This window comes from Falco rusticolus, chromosome 2, assembly GCF_015220075.1.
Source record: "Falco rusticolus isolate bFalRus1 chromosome 2, bFalRus1.pri, whole genome shotgun sequence".
In the NCBI taxonomy this organism is placed as follows: Eukaryota; Metazoa; Chordata; class Aves; order Falconiformes; family Falconidae; genus Falco; species Falco rusticolus.
Genome location: NC_051188.1, coordinates 113,980,963 through 114,003,199, shown reverse-complemented (window position 1 = coordinate 114,003,199; position 22,237 = coordinate 113,980,963). Strand labels below are relative to the sequence as shown.

General features: G+C 48.1%; 1 protein-coding gene across 5 annotated transcripts in view; it reads left to right on the top strand.

Moving 5' to 3' along the window:
- The first annotated feature begins 2,226 nt into the window (after positions 1 to 2,226).
- The window catches only part of ILDR2 (immunoglobulin like domain containing receptor 2), a 36,300-nt gene continuing 16,289 nt past the window's right edge, over positions 2,227 to 22,237 (top strand). For all 5 annotated transcript variants that reach the window (XM_037378051.1, XM_037378050.1, XM_037378049.1 and 2 more), the window contains exons 1-3: positions 2,227 to 2,357; positions 11,511 to 11,843; positions 12,940 to 13,059. In XM_037378051.1, the coding sequence (XP_037233948.1) occupies positions 2,312 to 2,357; positions 11,511 to 11,843; positions 12,940 to 13,059 (499 nt within the window). In that variant the 5' untranslated portion in view covers positions 2,227 to 2,311. The remainder of the gene's footprint in view (positions 2,358 to 11,510; positions 11,844 to 12,939; positions 13,060 to 22,237) is intronic.

Here is a 22,237-nt window from a genome sequence, read left to right as displayed (position 1 = left end):
TCAACATTGTCTCAGGAACTCCGGATCAGACTCCTGGCCAATTAAGTTATAGAGGCAAGGCACCAGGATTTCACTTGAAATGTTGAGGGTTAGCAGGAAAAATGGTTAAGGGAGGGAGACGAAAAATAGCTTCGTGTTTACCTTTTAGGAGTCTTAACTCAGCCCATACAAATCTTCAGGAATTATAACCTATGGAAAGGTAACAGTGGTGAGGCAGGCCCTCAGCAGATGTGAAGTATTGTAACTCCATCTGAGTCTTCTGGAACTACATGTATTTCTGGAGCCTGAAGTTGTGGCCCTAAGGAGAGTTTCTGCTTTGCGTTCCAGCTGCAAATATGCACAAAAGCAGTGGGGTGTCAGATCACTGTGTGCTGAAGGAGAACAGCACCGTGTGCTGTTGTGTATGTACGATATTTAGCATAACAGCATCTTAGATCTTAATAGTGGCTTTTAGCTAGTACAGCGAAACAGTTAAATTCATAGTGTATCAGGTCAGAGGAACATCAGGACACTGATTGGGGTGGGTGTGTATTTTCTTTTTAAAGCAATGTTGAATAAAAATAAACTTCTTTGTGAAAAGTATTTTTAAATAACACTGAATAGCTCTGAATAAAACACTTAAAACCAGACTGGCTGCCTAGGGATTGTCTCTCTAATTCCACTTTATTAAGAGGGACTATGACTGTTGAAAAACAACTAAAATGTTTCCACGCATCTTTTATAGCAAACATCCTGTTTAGCTTTTTCACTCAGGTATTATCGATCTGGTTTTATTCACGCTTGTGAAAAAAGCTTATCTTGCCCGTAGAGAAGTCCAGTCTGAAAGGCAAAACTATGAGGAATCTGCAGGCAATTGGAAAACACCTGCTGGAATGCAAATGGCTGGTACAGTTTTAGTGCAGGCATTCATCCTGGTGCACCTGCCATTAGTAGCAGGACATACCTAGCACAACTCCCTTCTGGGCCCAACTTTGCATTAGAAAATCGAAATGATCTATATTCTTTGGGAAATTCCAGATGAAAAGAAGTTGAAGACTACTCCCATCTCTCATGTGAATCACTGATGTCTGCAAAATCCAGACTTCACTTATGAACACCAGCAAAGCCCCTGAAAGAAAAGTGCCTGAAGATGAGCAGCATGCAAAGGAAGCTGTGCTGGATGCTGTGAAGGGTGAGTGCCATGCTGGAAAGGTGATTCTCTTTGGTGCTGAGCTACCCCAGAAACCATGCCACTGTTTAGCCAGCTCTAGGCCTATGAATGATTCCACTGACTTATTTCACTTGTGCACAAAGTTTAGAACTTTTTGGTACAGTACATATGTATACACATGGGTCCACGGTGGCCAGGGCTGTTTAATTTCAGAGCAAGATCCATCTTTTAAAAAAAGTTATTTTCTTTAGCTGGATTTCTAGTTGCCTGTCCTCTTCCTCCCAAAAAACTTCTATCCCCTTCCAATATCATCTTGGCATGAAAACTTTAACACCCCACAACTCAGCTGTCCATTGCTAACAGCCAGAACGCCTCCTCCTCATCTAAAATTATATCCCCTCTTCATCTAAAACTACAGTAATTAGTCGCAGTGCCCAATGCTGGAAGTGGAAACCCCGGGGAAATTCAGAATTGGAACTGTCTACATTCGTTTCCCAAGGTTAATTTGGGGAGGATTGATGATGGGAGTGGACATGTTCAGCGCTTGAGCAAAGTTGTCAGCCGGGACGGGGCCGCGGGGCCGCGGCCCCGCAGGGTCTGTGTGTCCGCTCCGGGCCCGGCGGCTGAACTAGTTGCAGGGGAACGTGCCCTGGTGCCCGCTGCTAGGACAAGAGCCCCGGTGACCCCCGGCGGCACCTGGCAACCGAAACGCGCCTTTGCCGGAGGGAGGGAAGCGGCTTCGGGAAGCGGCGTGCGTGCGTGCCGGTGTCCCCGCGCCGCCGTCCTCCGCTCGCCTCCCACCGCCGGCCGGCCCCCGCCCGCGCCCCGCCGCCGCGCTGTCCCCGCCTGCCGCCGCGCCCGGACAGCCGCGGGGGCGGCCTGGCGAGGCGCCCCCCCTCCCCAGCCGCCGCGGGAGCCGGCAGCCGGCGGCAGGGGAGGAGCGGAGCGCACGGCTCGGGCCGCCGCCGCCAGCCCGGCCGGCTCTACGGGGAGGCGGCTGCCGGAGCGGGGCTGCGGGCGCGCCGGGCGGGGCCGCCCCCCGGCCTCTCCCACCGCCCCCCGGCCTCTCCCGCCGCCCCGCGGCATGGTCGCGCCCGCCCTGCGGTGCCCCCGCCCCGCGCCTGCCGCCCGCCCGCCCGCGCCGCCGGGGCCAGCGGGAAGATGGATGGGCACGTCCTGGGCTGGATCGTCCTGCTGTGGCTCGCAGGTAGGGCCGCGGGCGGCCCCGACGTGTCTGTCCCTGCCGTGCCCTGCCCGGCGGGCTCTGCCGCCTTCTTGAGGATGGAAACGGGAGGTTTGGGGAAATGCCCCGGGAAGCTGCGGAGGGAGCCAGCGGCGGGTGGGGGTCTTTACGGGGGCGTACCGCGGCGCAGTTTGGGGAGACTTCGCGGAGAGGGGCCGGTCCCGCTGGGAACGGGGGGAGGCAGCCGGTGCCTCCTGCCGGCCCGGGGGCGGCCCCGAGGGGCCCCCGGCGCTTCGGTCGGCGGAGTGCGCTTGGGGCGGGGGGCGGCGCGGAGGGGTAAGGGAGCGCGTTTGTGGCGGAGACGGTGGGAGCCGGCCCGGGGAGGCAGCAGGAGCGCGGGGGGGCCGGAGTGTCCTTGGCCGCGGTGCAGGGGGGGATGGCGGCAACCCTCCTCTCCCCCCGCCCGCCCACGCCGGGTCGGGAACAATTGCAGGAACTTCTTTGCCGGTGTTCTGGCCGCACACGCCGTCTAAGAGAGAGGTGTGAGGGGGGGGGCTGCTCTGCCTTTGCCCCTGCCCCGGCTTCCAGGGGGCAGGATCCGGCCTTCCCGGTGATGGTGCGGCAGTGCCCAGGCCTTTGTAAGCGCCGGACGGGGCTGCCTCCCCCGGCACAGCTCGCCAGCCGCCCCTTGCCCAGCCGGCTCCCGAAGAGGTCGGGCAAGCCCTCCCTAAGCAAGGGGGAGGGGAACTGGGGGGGGGGGGGGGGGGGTGGAGCGGAGAGGGCTCTGCCGGGGAGAGAGGGCAGGGGAACAAGCTGCAAGGGTCTGGGTCAGAGCTGGACGGCGAGGGTAGGGATTACAGCAGGATGAGAGCGGCAGGGCAGCCGGGAGTCGGGGGAAAGAGGGGGCTCTGCCCGGGCAGCGGCAGGATCTGCCGCCTCTGAGCCGGTGCAGCAGCCAGGCACAGGCAGGAGCAGGAGGCTTTAGGAGAAGCTGCAGCAGGCTCGCTTCACCAGGCAGGCTGGTTACAGGCTGAAAGAAGAAACAGGCACTCCTGGATTAAGTGGCATATATTTCCCACCACCACCAATGTGTCCCACAAAAAAGACCTCAGCCTCTTCTGTCTTCCTATTCAGATTTAGGATTCACAGGCAGTAAATTTCGGCTTTTAGTCATAACACCTCTCTCCCACCACCCACCCACCCCTTTCCTTGCTTTTTCACTCTGAGTCATCTTCAACACCGGTGCCTGCCTACTGCTCCCTTCCAGGGTTTCATGGCCTCATCTGGGGCTTCGGCAGCTTCCAACTCATCCTCCCTCCTTGCCTTCCTCCCTGCCATTTGGCTGCTTCCGAACATATCCCGCTTCACTGAGTTGGTCTGGAGTGCCAGCACACCCACAGCTACCGCTGCTTTCTTGCTAGCCATAGGAGTGTGCTGATAAATAGCATCCAGGGAGTGGTAAAGGAGTACAGGGTGTAGATAAACATGACATAACATTCCTCTCTCTTTTTAAAGAGCTTCGTTATCTGGCTAGATCAGGACTTTTCCATCAAGCTAGAAAGCTGGGCTGTTGACACCTTTCTCCCTCCATTAAAGGTAGTTCATGATTATTGGCAGCTGTTTGGAGCATGCAAGGTCTGTGCAGAGAGAGAGGTACCGCTGCGGTAGGAAGACCTTCCAGTCTCCTCTAGTCCTGGGCTTTTGAGGCAGGACTGCTTGCTGCTGGTGCTGTCGACTGCTGGCAGGCAAAGGCTTGCGGCAGGCAACAGGTTAGCCATAGCCGTGTGCCGAGAGATGGAGGCACCGAGAGATGTCCACTTGTTCCCCTCCAGCCTCCTGGCAGCTGCCACCCAGTGATAGAGCAGGCGGTGCTGTCCCATTATGTGGCTGAGAGAAAGCAAATAATCAAAGATGTGTGTGTGAGGGGGTGAGTGTGAGCGTGTATGTGTGTGCGCAGAAAAGGGAGAGAGGCTAGCAAACATGGATTCAAGATTTTCCTCTCCCCAGTGGCTGTGCAAAGGAATGAAAGGTCTGCATCAAGGTAAGGAGCCCTAATCCATTCAGAGTGGTACACTCCACTTTGGGAAAGAGAAGTGGGGGTTGGGAGGTGGAGGGGCCAGGGTAAGAGGCAGAGTGCAAGACAGGGACAAAAGGGAGCGAGAGAGAGAGAGGCGCTCTCTCCCTCTTCTGTCCCCTCCTCCCCCCCTGAGGTGAGCTGAGAAATTTCTGATTTGCACTCATAGTTCCTTTCCTCCCAGCAATAATTCCTCTCTGTCCTTTGTTTGTCTTTAATTTTTGACTTTTGCCTTTATCTTTTGTTTGGTTTTGTGCATTTTGACTACTTACTGCAATTTCAAAAAATCCTGTGTGAGGTACAGTGGATTTGTTTGGCTTCTCTTCCTCCTGCCCTGCTCTCCCACGTGCCTAAAGCTCGTATTTTAGTAACAACAGCAAAAGGATGAAGAGCAGGTCATCCTTTATTCCTTCCTAGGAAGTGGCACAGGTTAGGATATGTGTAGGACTGTGTTCTTCTCATTCTAGAAAAAGAAGTTACAATTTGCCAAGTATCCTTAAGCCCCTGTGTAAAGCTGGTTCTTGTAAACTACCAAGTGCAGCTTGATTCTGGAATGAATCCTCCCCTCGTGTTTACCATTATTCTTACTAACGCTGTAATTCCTAATGCATTTAAAACTGGAGAGAAGTGTTACACTGGAGACTGAACTCCAGTGTTATCTTCAGAACAAGCAGAGCAAATTCTTTCCGGCTTCGCAACTCAGGCTAAGCTTGGAAAGATTACAGTTAGAAGACTGTCCACATTTACATGTGATCTGCTTTCCCTATTAGGTAATTTTTCACCAATAATTTAGCACTCACTACCTGTTTACTCTCCCTAAGCAGAAGAGCCACTGCAGTGCAATGGTGTAGTACAAAGGCAGGTAGATTTACTACCTCTGCTTTCCCAACCACAGTTTAGGAGAGCAGGCAGAGGGGGCATGCTGGAGCACAGCTGTGCTTTGCTATTTCCCAGCCAACTGAGTGGAGTTCTTGGGAAGGCAGGGAAACGGATGGATTATTTTACCTGCCTTGAATTGAAGTATTCACCTGATTTCCCTTGTCTGGCTGCACACAGCATAAGTATAGTGTAACTTGGAAGAAATCTTGCATTTATCTTACTTTTTATTCCTGTGACATCACCTTGAGTGGGAGTGGCACCAGTGGGAATCTCGTTGCTGTCCTAAGGACAGGTGTTATGGCTTGGTGTTGTAAGTCTTGGAGAGATTCTTCCCATTTCTTTTCCTTCATTCTCAGGCTTCTGGTGGTGACCAGTTGCTGAGCGATAGTGCTGGGAGTGAATTCAGGGATGCTGAACCAAGACTGTAAACCAGGAGCCATCTGACAATTGTAACAACTTTCAGACAGTAATAAGACAGGGTGGATTTGATCTGATGGCCAAAGCTGACATAATTCACCTGAAAATATCCAGGGTGACTTCTGTGATGGTGTGGAAGGGGCAGGTTGTAAGAGAGTGTAATGAGCGCAGGGAAGCTGGTGAAGAGAGGCTGATACCTAGAAAAGTCCATGAAATATCCTGAGCTCTTGCGAAAGCCTTTACACAGTCCCTGCCATTTTGGGGCTGTGCACTTCCCTAGAGAAGTCAGGAGCCTGGGGCACCTGGGGGACAGCATCATGGAGAATGGGGAAGGGCAAGGAATAGTCCAGTGTCTGCTGCAGTCACCTTGCAGAGTCTGGGCTCTACCCTGCATGGAGTGTTTCTGTATTGAGGTTCTGTGCTGTGGGTGCAGGGTGTGCAAGGCCATGCTTTTTTCTGACTGCTTTGGTTTTGTCCCTTTCCAGGTTAAGCAGTTAGGGAGCTGAAATTCTCGGTTTTGCTATAGAGCTGTAAAAAGCAGTACCATGCTTTCACCTCAGCTGCAGCTGACCTATTTAGGCATTGCTTTCTTGCTGGCTAAAAAATTGACAATTGGTGGCCACGGAGCTAAGAACACAAGTCTGATAGGAACCAGACCAAGACATCCAATTAATTTCCCATAAACCACTCAACAAAATCTGATGGTGATGGCTTTTGCTGATAAATTGCATGGATTGGATTTAGTCCAGCATGAGTAGACAGAAGTCTGTACAACACAATCTCAGTGATCCCACTGGCTCTCCATTCACCTGTTCAGACATCTGTTTAACATCTCTAACGTTTCAGTCTTGAAGCCCCGATCTTGCACTTCCTGATTCAGGCTTGATCCACCTTTGAAAGTCCAGATGGTTTGCCTATATTCAGCAGCAGGGGAAAGAATACTTTTACTTGATGTGTAGTAGCCAAGGCACAAAAAAAAGATATTAGCATCCTTTTGCCCAACAGTTTATTTTGTTTGGGAAGTGACATGAACTACCGTAGGAGCACTGTCTCTTACCAATAAATGTACGCTTTTCTGCCAAAGCCCTTAGGTATAGTCTAGGAGTAGTTTTCCTGAAGTGCCTGGTTCAGGGTCCAAGGAGTTCCTGTTCTCTGTGCACAACTGCCACTCCTGTCCATAAAGATGCATCAAACTGGGGGGATGTAATTTTTGTAATTTCATAGCATCTGCTGTCCGGCCTCAGGCAAGGGGGAGTGTGAGCCAGATAATTGCAAGGAAAGAGATGTGATGTGTGCACAGATAGGGAGACCCATGCTGACCTGAAGAGTAATGTGTGCTGCCTTTTCTTGGACTCAGATCTTGCCTAATGCTAGAAGGATGCAGTGTCTATGAGACCTGTTACACTGAACTACAGTGTTTGGCTTTGCCATCTTGTACAGGGATTAGTGCTTCAGATCACCTTTATTCTAACTAGATGATCTTTAAGTTCCCTTCCAACCCAAACCAGTCTACGGTTCTATTCATAAAGGCTAATTTGAGGCTGTGTTGTGAAGCTAAATCTTTTTGGGATTCATGTAGCCTCAGGGAGGCATAGGGTCCCCCGGAAGGCAACTGAAAAGCAAGAGCTTAAATTATCGCCTCTCAGTTGCCTTCTCTCTTTTACTCATGGAAGGCACTTGGGAAGATCAGATTTACAAGGCTTAAATGTGCGTTTACAAATATCCCCTCTGTAATCACTTCCTGGAATTTTCTTTAATCACCACTAAAATGTATTAGTGATAGCTTGTGTGTAATGTTGATTGCATAGTTTGAATGCGTAATCTGAGGATAATTTAGGAAAAGAGTCGGAGAAAAGAGACATACACATTGCCAGTGAGAAACAAACAAAGCCCATACAATTCTATTTCTGAAGTGTGATTATTTTTAAGCTCTTTCTCTGAGAGTATATATTTACACATGCACAGACACATAACCATGGATTCTTTTTATTTTCTGAGAGTAAGGATATCTGTGTGCTTTAAGATGCACTTGATTAGTATTTGCAGACCTTTTTCTGGGGATTTAGGAGATCAAGAAAGAAGGAAAGCAAAATTGTCATGTAGTCATGAGACTCCCACGAGCTACATTTCTTCTTGTGAAAGTTCAAACATTGTGAAATTCACAATGAACAGGTTGCTGCTCTGGAGCATTTACATGATGATTTTGAAATAAGGGCTAATCTTGCTCTGTCTGCATTAGTCAAAACATAGCAGAGCACAATTCAGTTTCTTTTTAGTCCTACTCGTATTAAACTAGACAAAGAACTACCACGTTGCTGTTACTAAGCTTGTCATCGTTTTTAATATCTTTCACTCTTTTTTGCTCTGCTATATAAACAGCCCAGAGTTCCGTCCTGTGACATATCTGAGACTTTTCTTATCTTGGCTAGTCTCTTGAAGATTTTTGAGGTCAGCAGTTTCTTCTTGAGGTTCAGGAAGTCCTAAGCTTCCATATGTGAACTCTGTAACTCACATGCATGGGCGTAGCTCATAGGTGTAAAGCCATCATCTTGCCTTCAGCCAGTTAAACATCCTCTTGGCCTTTTCGATGGATGCTGTTACAGTGGTGACGTACAATGTGAATTGATTCCGATAATTTTTTTTTGGCAGAGGAAATAACAGGTGTATAATTTCCCAGTTCAGCCCTATATAATTATATATAATTTGACTTAAATAGATCTAGAGTTTCCACTGCTCCAGTCTCTCAATCTGAGGTACTGTGTTGCTCTTAAGTGCTATTTTTGGAAAGAATCTGAAAATAATACTTCAAAAGTTAATGAAGAACTTGGGATAGGATATAGAAGATGCTGGATAATGTATTGCACATCTCCCAAATGCTTTTGGGAAGAAGAATTCCTGTGTTTTTCCCAAAGCTGCTTTTCTTTTCTTTTCTTGATACAGACATTCACATGGTGGTGTGGTGGGGAAAGTTAGTCAGATGGGAATTTGCTAAAGCTCAGCTAATCATTTATTAAAGCAGTCCTGGCCTGCCAAACTCATTAATCTCATTAACAGGGAAGGAGGGCTACGGTGCATGGTTAGCTGAAAGCACTGTGTTTACTAAGCAGTGTACTTCGTTCACAAGGGAAAGATTTAAATATTCACTGTGTCACTGTTTTATCCTTGAAGCTGAAGTAACGTGATGAGTCACTTGATCAGCTCATGTCACATGCTGGCTATGGCCACAGACTCTGCGTGGGGTCAAGCACAGAGTTGCCAGATACAGGTCTGACCTGCACCTGTTTGTTTTTCAAGGTGTTCATCATGTCTCTTGCATTCAGATGCAACCAGGGAAGCGCAGGTCTCTGGAGAGGAGAGCATAAGGCAACATCACCACTTGGTTCACCTTGAGAAGCAAGTGGTGACATTCTCTTAGTGCTGCATGGCTGCCACATTTCTGCCCCTCGAGTCCTTGGCAGAAATGTCCCAGCTGCCACTTCTTGAGTTCTCTCTCTGCTTACACCTCAGGAAAGTGGAGGAGCTGCCTCATACCCCTGTTTCTTCTGTGGGAGCATCTTGTTGGGACCTCAGCTATGTTTTGTGGTACTCTGGAGAACATCCACACTTCAGTGTTTGGGTTTGGGTCCAGGCACTTCTGGCAAAACTAGTGGCATCTCCTGTGCAACTTCCACATGGCGCAAGCACAATATGCATAATGCCATACATTCATTGTATACATAATGCAGCATTCCTGTGCAAATGCTGTAGCACCACTGTGCAATGCAAGCACAAGGTAGTCCTCAGAGTGAAGTCCTGCCTAGATCAGTAACTCTTTGTTACCATCAGTGACTATCTTGCCTCTCTGAAATATGCTGTCTCCTAGGTTCTGTCTATGTGGTGTTTTTTATCCCTTGACTGGTATTCAATAGACTTCATTGTGATTTACAGTTTGGACATTGATAACTTGTTGAATATTTCAGTGTTGGTCCAGCCTTTTCACTTCCCTTTGGTTCTGACTCTTGATCATGAGATCTCTGCTTGCTTTTTTGCTTTTCAGATCTGCAGCAGTCTCCCACTTGACCTTGTCCCTTCATGCCTGCTGTTGTCATACTGTTGATGCATTTATTGCTCTCTGTCTGCTTTAAGCTCCAGTGCTTTAGTCTATACCTTTTTTTTTCCTGTCCTAAAGATATCACCTGTCATTTCACTTTCTTTTGCCAGCTTCCATCTCCTTTTCATCTCTAGTTTCTGGAGTGGGTGGTTTATTTTTGCTGACTCCATTTCCTTTCCTTTCTACATCATTTCTTAATCTCCTGCAACCTGGCTCCAGCCCTTTGAAATTGTGTTGACCTAGGCTGGGACACCTTCTTCAGCTTCTTCCAGATGAATGTAAGCTTCCTGGTTCCCTTCTGCTTCCTATACTTACCCCGATACTTTATCCTTACTCTTTTCTTCTTTCTTCACATTTCCCTTTCTTTCCTACTGCTTCCTGACATCAGGAAGCCTTTCTTTGTCCTCAGTCTTTCATTTCTCCCTAAGCTTCGCCTAAGTCCATCAGTCCCTCCTGATGTTGTGTAAACATCCTCTTCTGCTTTATTCTCTTGGAAGTTTCCTTGTGTCTTGTCCTCTTTTTCGTTGGGCACTGCTATGGGCGTTGGGGTGTATGATAACTGAGTGTAGGGAGGTGCAATCATCAACATTTTCCATATTGAAACAGATTCCCTTTTGTCATATGAACCTGCGCCATCAGATCCTGCAGCCCCTCAGCTGGAGAGAGTGACTGGTTACAAACTTCCCCTTTCTTAGATGCCCTCTTCTTGCTCCTGGGCTGTTCCTGTGCCTCCGCAGACAGCACATCCCTGCTTGGGAAGGTGTCAGTATGTGTTTCCAGTGTTGTGTAGTTGCTCTCAGTCATTGCTGCCTGCAGGTCAAGAAGGAAGGAAGCAATGAGGGCGTCTGTGGAACGTTTCGGCCATTCCCCTGTGGGTAGATGGAGTACCTCGGTCTCCCGAGGGCTCTCTGCAGGCATTGCTCACTGACTCTTAGCTTCTCCCCAAGCTACGCAAGGCTGTGGCAGCAGTCCCATGCATCTTTTCAGAGGCCTTAATATATCAGCTCCAGGCTGTGGCTCTCCTGTCAAATGGTAGATAAACATTACGTGTTGAATTCCATATCCTCCCTGAGAATGTGAAAAACTTGAGTGTTTGGGCCATTTTTCTCTGCACCTTTCACATGGAGCAATTTCTCTCAGTGCTGCATGCCAGCCCTGGCAGGAGCTGTATGATTTGGATCCACTCCTTCATGCATCTCTAGAATTTGGCAGAGCAAGCAGCACTAACTGGGCACCAGTGCACAACAGGCTGGGCCAGGCACTGTGTGCTGGCTGAGGAGGTGTGATGCCACTGAAATTGGGAGGGAGGTGACTTATTTTGCATTGGGATTATTATGAACTAAGGATCTGGCCCCTTGGCTGACCTGTAGAAGTGGAGTATGGCCATCCCTAAAACATTTCCTCTTTGTGAACCTGCCATAGAAGCTGTGAATCATCATGCTGCTGTCTTAGGGTCTCTGTGGATCATAAGAATACTACATTTGAGCCTTCAGCCTCATCGTGCGGTATTTTGTTGTGTGGCTGCAGGCTGTGAGAAAAGCAAACTTACGCTGCCAACGTCCATGCTTACATACATTGAGGAATGTTGCACCCTAGCACCTGAAAGAGATGGACATTTTAATTTTATGTATGTGGGGAGAATGATGCTATGATAGGAGCAGTAGCTCCCTCTTCAAGCAGTGCCAAGGCATATGATGCTTATGCTTTTGTCTTTTAGCTGAGGTGGAAGGATTGCAGGTCACTGTGCCTGAGAAGAAGAAGGTGGCCATGTTGTTTCAGCCTGCTCTGCTCCGCTGCCATTTCTCTACTTCTTCCACCCAACCAGCTGTGGTACAGTGGAGGTTTAAATCTTACTGCCAGGACCGGATGGGAGAAGCTTTGGGTATGGCAACTTCTGGTTTACAAACAATGAGCAAGAGGAACCTGGACTGGGATCCCTACCTGGACTGCGTGGACAGCAGGAGGACAGTCCGTGTCGTGGCCTCCAAACAAGGATCTGCCGTCACTATAGGGGACTTCTACAAGGAAAGAGATGTCAGCATTGTCCATGGTAACTCTTACCCCAGGGATGCTTGGTGGGGGTTGGAATGGACACTTGGCAATTTGGGGTACTGGAGGTGTTCAGTAATTGTTCAGGTAGCTCACTTAGAAAAGGCTGCTGGAAGGGAGCTGTTGTATGCCAGACATTTAGGATTCAACCAACCAAACCTAGACCCAAAAGTAATTTCCTTTAGTGCTTCCCTTCATCCCACTCCATGTAGGTGTCTGACCCTGACACAGTGTTCTTTTTCCCTTTGATGAAGTGGAAGGGTTTTATTCCTGGCTTCTGCATATTGCTCTGTGTATAGATTTTCCTTCACAAAAGCATGCCAGTGAGAGAGGTACGAATTCAGACTCTGCAGTCTAGGTTTTTCTTCCTTGCAAAATCCACTGATTTGTTCCCGGTTCTGAAATACCAAAATTATCCTACAGCTTGTGTTTGCTCAGCTGTGGACTTCACCAGCCTACCCTGTCATGAACCTGAACCCACACAGCCTTGGGCAGTGTCAAAGGAAGAGATTTCCATGGGGTGAAGTCAAGTTGGGTGGAGACGGTGGGTGTGGGGGGAGCAGGGTCCTTACACATTTGGTCTGGAAGGCTGTGTGCGAAACCTTGCCCCTCAAAAGTACAAGGCTTCTGCTTGACTTGGGAGACCACCTAGCCAGAAGCAGAGGCTCCTTGGTGTGGAGGGCATGTGATCAGCCTCAGCAAGGGGGAATATTTTCCTTTGTCTCCCTGTAACCTCTTTGGCGGGTCACTGAAGCACTGTAGAGGAGACACTGTCTAAGCCCTTCTTGCATGGCATGAATACTGTTGGGACCCCAGGTGATAGGCAGGACAGAGTGTGACATTAGTTACTTCTCCTGCTCTCGGCACTTGCAGAGTGAGCTGCCTCTGTGGCGTTTCCTGTCTTCCCACTACAGCCACAGAGTCCTCAGCCTGTTGTTTTTTCCTGAATACTGTAATATTCTGGATAAAGTTAATCCCTCTTCTTAGTAAGGAAATGAAATGGATTTGGGACATGGAGATGGACCCAGTGCTTTCAACACTTCACTCTTGCTAAAGGTGTTGGAGGAAAAGCCTGACTTTTCTTTCTTGCCTTTCAGATGCAGACCTTCAGATTGGGAAGTTGATGTGGGGAGACAGTGGGCTCTATTACTGCCTTATTATCACACCGGATGATGTGGAGGGCAAGAATGAGGAATCGGTGGAGCTGCTTGTGCTTGGTAAGCCCTCTTGCCAGATTGCTTTTTCAACAGATAGCTGATGTATCTTTCCTTCTGCTCTCTTGCTCTCTCTACATATCTGTATACTGTATTACTATGGGTGTAAGATCTATGTGAAACAGTCCCTGCAGTACCTTCACCATTGCCTTGCACCTTGTGCAGTCATTCACACCTAGGCAAAGTGGGTGGCAAATGCTACCAAACCAGAATAGTAATGTTTACACCCACACTGCTCACACATTCCACAGGCGTAAATGACTACAGAAGGTGCAGGGCTGTGGAAAGTCAGAACCCTTGTTTTTAAGTCATGAAACAATAAACTTGCAGCCAAGTGAACACTTGAGACAGAGTCTTTTAGAAATAGACACCCAGACCTTAAATTTTATGCTTTTTGAAATCTTTTAACATTCCCTTCATCTTACTTTTCTGACCTGTGAGGATGTCAAGAAGCACCATGTTTATCTGCTTGAGTGTGTCAGTTTGGGAGACTTCCCTGTCTGCCTAATTATATTTGTCCAGTTCAGGGTGCAGTTTCACAGTCACCCTAATCAGGTGTAAGGTCAAAAAAGCACCCATCCCAGCTGGGGGAGTTGAGCCTTTCAGTGACATTTGTTGACACCACCTTGGGCCAGCTACATTTCACGTCTAGACTGCCCCAGGAGAGCAAGATGAGTTTTTCCCAACTTACCTTAAGATTGACTGACATCAGTGTATGTCTGGTCAGCATGCTCACATGGTTGTTGGGTGTACAGATTCTGTATGTCATGTGAAGGGAAATGTTAAAAAGTTTGGGTCTATGGTGTGTAGGTGGTACGTAGAGGCATACGGTAGAACATGTCTCTCAAGTGCCCTTGCTGCCCTCCCTAAGGTCAGAGTTTAATTGACATTTATATTTGGAGCTGTAGTTGTCATCACAAAGTAAACCAGACTGAATGGGTGAGTGACTGTTCTAACAGCGCCATCAGCTCCCCTCACTCCTTGAGGTGTCAGTCAAGCAATGGACAGCTGGAGGATAGATCCCTCCAGGAAATGTTACACCCTTACCTAAATCCACAGTGTGACTGTGTATCATGTGCTAGTTAATAACAGGTCCAAGACTGACCTGTGTCAGTTCAGGTGAGGTTATCTCTGCCAAGTGGCAGTGGTAGCTGTTAGGTAGCCTCTCCAGAGGAGATGTCTGTGGCTGCGTGGTGATGGGCTGCTGAATTTTGTCCCTTCTTCACCTTCCAGTCCAGGATTTGGTGTCTTATTTGTGTCTGCAACTGTGCTCAGACACTAGTGATGAAACAGTACCATGGTAACAGGAAGAATCTGTTTTTCAGTGTGTACAGAAGACTATGTGGGGAGAAACCAAAGAAATCCCCTCCTCTGAAGCTGGCTTGATGAAGACCCCAGCCCCAGTTTGTTGTGGTTATGTTGGGAGGAAACATGTAGCTTAGGCTGCATTACCTTGACTGCACCTGATTTTGTTTGCTACGGCCTGTGGGTCTGACCTTGCACTTTGTGAAGCACTCGAAGTTTGGCAGCAGCATGAAAGCATACTTGTCATGGGCATACTTTGTTCTGCCTCATGCTGTTTGGCACAGCTTGTGTGTATTTCTTTTCCTGGTAGTGTGTATGGAGACAACATGCCAGGTTTCGGAACGATTCCAGGTTACCTACCCATTTTCTTCCCTTCCTTCCCCTTCCCACCTTACTCTTTTCCTTCTGCCTTTGCTGGTATTTTTTATTTCTTTTCCTTTACCTCTCCCCATTGATGGCTAAAGGAGGAAGCAGCCATTGGTGAAAATACAGTTTCTTAATACTCTGTCATATTCTGGGAGATTTTTTATTCCATCCAGCTGCTTGGAGGGAGACAGTGAGTATGGATGTAGACAGGAGTGGTTCCACAGTCCTAGGGGACATTGGTAAAACAGTTTTGTTTGCTCTTTTGCTGTTCACCGCTCTTTGGTTGGAACCCATGTTCTGTGTTAGAGTGGCTGGAGCAGTGGAGGGACAGTGTCTGCAAGAGATGCTGCCATTCCCACAGCACATTGCTGTTTGCTCCCCGCTGACGGTGGTTTTTCAGATATAATTTACATTACTTAGTTTGGGGCTGCTGCATGATTTAAGCACAGATTAGAATTTTGAAGAGAGCAGAGGTTCTGCCCGCTCATGTTATCAGTGGGGGTAGACAGAAAAATCAGAATAGAAAAGGAAACAGGAAATTACCCCTTCTGGTGGTTTCATATTAATGCTAAGATGAAAGGTGTGTTTAGGTTAGAGAAAGGTACTGCTGCACAGGGCAGTTCAATATCATGTAGAAACCTTGAAAGGTCTGAGAGGCAAAAATGGCAGATACCTAATAACATCAATAAATTAATGGAAATTTGCTTAGCTAAAAGTGGAGGATCCTGCTTTTATACAGTGAATTGCACCATTAAACATTGATCAAAAGCTGCTTTATCACAACTTGGATCAAAATCCAAAACCTAGAGCAAATTACATTATTGCTTTTTTCTTAGGGAAGCAATCACAGAGACTTCCAGTGAAGTCTTAAGTAGCCAGTCAGCCTAGGTCATGATGGCATTGCACGTTGAGTTTTATCACCTGGATGTGCCAGTTGACACACAAAGCAGCTGAACAACTTTAGGCAGCATGAGAGAATCCCATGTGCTGTCTTCATTTCAGGCCTACTTCAGAACAGCATATAAGCATTTATTTATATCCATTTGTGCTCAGCAAAGCTGATAGGATTTATAAAGCATACCTGATGTTAAGTATGTGCTTATGTGCTTTGCTGAAAAGACTGTTCAGTAGGTTTTGCTTAGTCAGGGACTTTAACCCTCTCTAACAGAATCGGTGCAGGCAAGGCAAGAGGGATAGTAACCTCTGTGCCTCAGAGATGCAGGAGGAGATTGGCTGGCATTGAACCTCCTGTAAAGTAAGGAAAGAATTTAAATTAAAAGGTACTATTACACTTTTATTAAATATTTGTATTTTGGTGGCATTTCAAATCTCCAGATGGGGTCTAGCATGCTGGAAACTGTATGAACTCTGCTTCTGCTGTAGCAGGACTAAGCTTAGCAACTCCACAACAGGAGTAACGTGATGCTCTCTGCACTGATTTGTTTACTAGAAATGTAGAACCCTTTGCTGACATTACAACTGGACTAGTGAAGCCATTTGCAACTTTACACATTTTTGGTTTTTAGAACGAATGTGATTGACTCAAAAAGGCTGAATTTAAGAAAGTCTTAAAAGCTACTGTCTTAGTAGCTAGCAGCTGAGTGTCCTGCTTCTTGAAACACAGACAGTGCTATTAATCAAACTGTTATTCATAGTCCCTGTGCACTGCTTTTTATACGAGAATGTCGGTCGGCTTCAGTAAAGTCATTCATTGCAGCCTTTGTTGAAGGGAACTGCAGTTGTACCGGTGCTGTGGATGCAGGGTGCCTGGAGTAACCTTTGAATTAGAAGTACAGGCAGTGGCTGCGGATAGCCCATCTTAGCATCACATGACCCAGCTGACATCAGGAAGCAGTCTAGCTTAATTGCATGGGATTGTGTATAACCCAGTATGCCTTTTCGAGAGCCAGAATTTACTAATCAGTTGCAGGGTCCTGTGAAAGCAGCTATACTGCTCCTTTCCCAAGCTGGTATAGCTGGGCACAGCTGGCTACCCTGAAATGTGTAGGTCTGTGCAAGGTTGGCAATGTTTACATTACAAGATTTTACATAGCTTGGACATGCTTCATGAAGTGGTGGCTGCATTCCTAAGAACATGTCAAGTTCCTGGAAGAGGCAGGAAAGTGATCCACTAATCTCAGTTGTTGGATTGATACTTTGGTTAGTGATCCACGTGCTTTGCTAAGACATCTATTGCCTGTTTTTTTTCCCATCCAGTTCAGCAGCTAATGCTACATAAATTATATATTAGTGAAATATTATTTTATAATTAATATTTTAGAAGCTCTGGCTCCTACTGTTGTTACGCTTTAAACAACAACAATTAGCGCTTGAAGTTTTTGTTAATTTCCAAAGTCAGCTAGCATTTAACATTGTTAAACTGACATCTTTGGTAGTAGTTTGTATTACCAGCCAATACTGATACAGCCTAAACCCAAAATCTACCAAGTCTAATGCCGACAGGTAGCAAAGAATGTAGATGCATATTGCACCGTAATGAATGTACTAATAGAGGCATGTGTTGGCTTTCAGGGAGGGTAAGAATCTCTACTGGGACATGTGTATGGTGTGCAATGCTAATAAGACAGTTCTTACTCAGCAAAGTGACTCAATAGCTGGTATAAATATAGCATAGCCAGGTTTTGAGTCTCTTGTGTGCCAGGAGAGACTGTATTATACAAGTTGATGTGGTTTCGGAGACAGAGAAGTTCTTGGCAGAATTTTCCCTTACAAGACGATGGTTTTAGGATTTTGCTCTGTTTCACTGACAAGCTGCCAGTAGCATCTGAGCCAGTACTTGGTCACAGTGGTTGGCAGAGGTGTCAGTGCTGTTGGCCATGTGTTGGAGATGAGAGGGCCAGATCTCAGCTGGGGAGGTGTCTGTAAGCAACTTCACTTTGAGGGCTCTCTGACCTTGAGCTGCATCTTGGTGGCCAAAGGTGGGTAGGGCCAGCAGGTGAAGAAGTGATTGGCACAGGAGCCCTCCCTTTGAAAATCCAGGAAAGGTGCTGATGCCAGGAAGGCTGCTCCAGGAAGGCTGCTCGTATCCTCCCACTGCTGACATGCTCATCCTGTCCTTGCTAGGTGCTGCTGCCCTGTGCCACCTTTGTAATCTGGGTCCAGTCCCCCTCACCCTACCCCAGTCTACTCCTGGTTACCTATTTCACGCCATTTAGAAGTGCTACTTGTTGCCAAGGTGTTTTTACCCCTCTTTTCCTCCTTATTTGCCAGCGACAGCCACATGCTGCTTACAAAGGAAACTGGCGTGATTATAAGACCTCCCTTACTAAAGTAGCCATGGCAACAGCCTCCTTGGAGGTCTTTGTTGCCTGCTAAAACTTTGATCTCCAAGAAGGGCTGCTGCTGTTTCTCCCTCCAATTGAAGGGAAGGATGGGAAGAAAGGATAAAGTTTGCTCCAAGCAGAGGGAGCACAGAGGAACTCACTGCAGACTCATGGTCTCCCAGTAAATCTCACAGCAGCTTCCTTGGAAAAGTATCTAATTTACAAGGGCCACGCTTCCTTGCCTGTGCTTTCTAGCCTCCCCTCGGGGCAGTGTCACTTGCCAGGGGCCTCTTGGCATGACGGCTCTGCAAATTTTTTGGCCCATGAGGAAGTAATAGTTCCCTCTGTAGCTGCTGCCTCCCATGGTCCCATTGTATGGCTGTGGAGTATGACTCTGGAGGCAGCCCTCAACAGGGAAACTAATTCAGCAGTTATTCCCATATTTACCCAATATTTATCACATTTATGCGATTGCCAGTATTTTACCATGTTTCTGTACTTACCCAGTTGCCATGTCCCTGACTGCACCTGCGCCTACTTTATTCATGTCATCATTTCCTTTCAGCTGCACCACTTACCCTAATTATTTTTGTGTCTCTCCTCTGCAGACTCTCTGCTAATTGTCTGCTTGACTTCAGGTCCTCCCTGATCTGCTGCTATTTACTCTCTCACTCTGCCACCCGCCTGCCTCCTGGGTGTTAAATCCTGTCCTCGCTCACCTCTTCTGTATCTCTGAAACTCGTGGAGCTGCTCTCCAACCCCCTCAGCTTTTCATCTCCCATTGCTCCTCCTGCTCTCTACTGCTGCGCTCCACCAGTGCAGGCTGGGGGCTTGCGGGCTCCCTCGCACTTCAGGGCTGGCTGGGGCCTGGGGTGTGCGGGGGGGCTGCTGAGAGGCTGCTGTGGGTGGGTAAAGCCCTGCAACAGCACGGTGCGAATAGAGATGGGAGCGTGTCCCAGATCCATACTGGAATGAGGACAAGCTCCTAGCTCCAACAGAGCTTGCCTGGGACAACCCTGGAAAAGGGGGCCATCGTCTATGCCCTCTTTCCCCTGGGGGTGTCTGCTGGGGATCGGCGGTAAGCTGGCACAGAGGACACGTAGCCCTTGTGGGTGGGGGGGCACAGTGACTTGGCAGCCGTGCCCAGCCACGTCCTGGGCTGCTGTAGTTCTCTTTCTCAGGTGGGCAGAGTTGCCGTGCAGATGTGACGTGGCCAGAAGGTCTCTCAGCAGGATGTTTTACTAAATTGTTTTCTCCCTGCCAATGTACCCCAGCCCTCCACCTTAAAAGTGTCCTGGAAAAAAAAAAGCAAGAGAAGTGAGGTGAGCTTAACGCCCATGGAAGAGGCAGCCTGGGTGTAGAGAGCTGGGAGGGCACCGGCCATGGATGCTGTGGCAGCCTCCTGGCTGGCGTTTCAGCCACGGGTCCAAAAGGAGACCTTGCTCGCTGAAACGCTGCCCTCCCTGCCGCACCTTCGGGCACTGTGCCACCCACTGCCGTGCCACCCTGGGCTCCCCCCTGCCAGCTACCGCCGGGCTTTGGGGTGCGCCTGTGCCCGGGCAGGCAGCACTTTTGCACCACTTGTTGCTGGCAGCAGCGGCAGGAGGAAAGTCGCCTTCAATGAGGGGCAGTGGTGGGAGCCTCCCGTTGCCGTGGCAACCGCAGGGCAGCCATGGCAGCAGCCCCGGCCTGTTGGTTGCACTCACTAAGAGGGAAGCACTCGGTGCGGGGAAGCATTATCAGTGAATTAATTTGGCCCAGGATGGGGAGGGGCCAGAGCTGGGGTGCGATGAAAGGTGCTGGGGGCATGGCAGTGCAGAGGCAGGCTTTGTGCTTACTAGCTGTCAGCTGGGCTAGTCAAGGCAGCAGAGTTCAAGCTGAGCTGTGGCGGGGTTTGCTGCTGCCTTGGGCCCTTTCGGGCTTTGTGCATCCCCCGCAGGTGGCTCTGGGGCCTCCAGGGTTGTGCAAGCCCTAGGGCGACCAAATTCCCCAAGCAGATACTCAGCAGAGCCAAGTGAGGTTGCACAAGCAGGGAAGTAGTTGCTGCTCATAGGTAGCACAGAGGAACTACTTCGGTTGTCTTTGTAATGAGTTAACCAAGGTCTCAAGCACTGTTATTTTTGACATTTTTGTCAAATGGTGTTTTGACATAAATGACATATTTAGGTGCTTCTTCCTGCTTGAACATGTGCGTCCTCCTGGGGATCAGGAGGCACCTTAAGAACCGGCACTAGCAGGGACTGAGGCTCTTTGGGTAGGTTCAAAATAACGCAGGCACCTATTTAGATGTGAAATGGAGCTGCTGGTCTTGATAGGTGTTACAGATCTCAGCCCTAAATCAGCATATACCTGGAGCTATTTGTCTGTTGGCGTCTGCTCTCAGACTAGGGCTGCATGTGGGCTTGTGCAGAGTTAATAACATGTGGGAGGCAAGCTACATGCCTGTGTCTGCTCATATGTTCAGTGTGTGTGTGGTTCACATGTACATTGCTCACATATACACACACACAGAGGCCTGTGAAAGAATTCATATTTTTTGCGTGTGCTGTGAAAATATGGCATATGTTTAATATGCACGTGGCACAATGTAAATCTAGCGTACTATGACGAAGGCATACATTTGGTGCATGTGTTTGGAGCCTACTTGTGGCACCCAAGACCTAAGCCACGCATAAGTTATATATGTGCCTGTATCTTGTGAGCAGAAAGCATACATGAGCACTTTCCCATAACAAGGTAGTTGTGAGCAGTTTGGACACTTGATCCTTCCAGAAAAAGGAATGCAAAGTGCAAAGAATGTAATGAAATTGTGTATGTGGATGAAAATGTTGCAGTAGACTGATGGCAAAGAGTTGAATTTCAAAGTGGTAAATGAGGAACAGTTATCTGAAGGACCACCGTTGTACCTTTTGCTAAGGCTTCAGGAGCACCTTGTCATGATGGCGTTACTGTGAGTACTAGACAGCTTTGATGAGTTGCAACTGGTTGCAAAGCACTGCCTGCATTCAGAGTGTGTTTGTTATGGCCCCAGCAGGCATCCTTGTGGATTTTTGATTTCTACAGAACCTCTGCTGAAGCACTGAGAAAAAACGGACAGTGGGAATTTGATTAAAATACGCTTCAAGGAAAGACTAGAGGCAAGGAACTTGGGATCCAGTTCATCATTGTGTCTGAGTGCTACTTAGTGCAGGATCTGAAGGGCATGTGGGGAGGTCAAAGGTAGCTTTCTACCACTTTTGCACTGGCTTACCCCTAGCTGCTTCTGTTATGTTATATCCACAATGTATGTCTTCAGCGTGCAGCTTTCCTACCCTATGCATGTCTTTAAAAAGCCTAGCATGATCCTGGTGCTATATAAAAGAGTACGCAGCCTAGCTGCACATAGGGGTGTTCTGCCAGTGCACAGGTTGTGTGAGTTATAGCTGAACACTGTGCAGGATATCACTGAAGTATGCCAGACATTCAGTGCCAAAACAAATAGGCACCAAGCTGCCTTTGGGCTTGGATTTGTTGTATTCAGTTACAAATTAGAAGTTGACTTGCTTTATTTTTTTTCCTTTTCTTTTTGCGAAGTGACTCCACAAATTTCTACAAGAAATCCTTCCCTGGTTGGTTTGCTTTGCTTGAGAGTTGGCCTTATATCACACAATCTCACCAAGTTGCTTGTGCATCTTGAAATAAATAGCACATACTCACAGGCATGCTTCAAGACTCCTTTCCCAGAGCTGTCTCTGCGGTTGCAGAGCCTCACACAGAGAGCACCACCCACAGGAGTTGGATGCATGTGGCTGACTTGTCAAGGGCCTTGGGTTAAAGATGTTTCACATCCATCCAAACTACATCAGTACATTCTTGAAAGTAAACAAAGTCCTTCTCTTTGAGGGATGTTGTGCATTTCCAGGAGCTTTTTGCATGTGTAGAGCATAACTCCAGAAAGGTGTTGCTGTGTAACCACACTAAAGGGACCTCCCTCTTCTTGTCATTTTGTGCCTAGATTGGAGAAGCTCTGTTCCAGATTCTTTCCCCCCCAGTTCTGCTGATAAAGATAAAATGCAAGGACACAGAAATGGCAGAAGTGCAGAGGCAGACACCAGGCATCGAGCAAGATGACACCTATGGTTGATAGGAGTTCACTTAACAGAGTGCAAGTGGGCTGATGAGGAAGGGGACTGGAGGCTAAGGCAGGGGCTGGGGAGTGTGTTTTTCCTGCAGTAACCTCTCTCCTT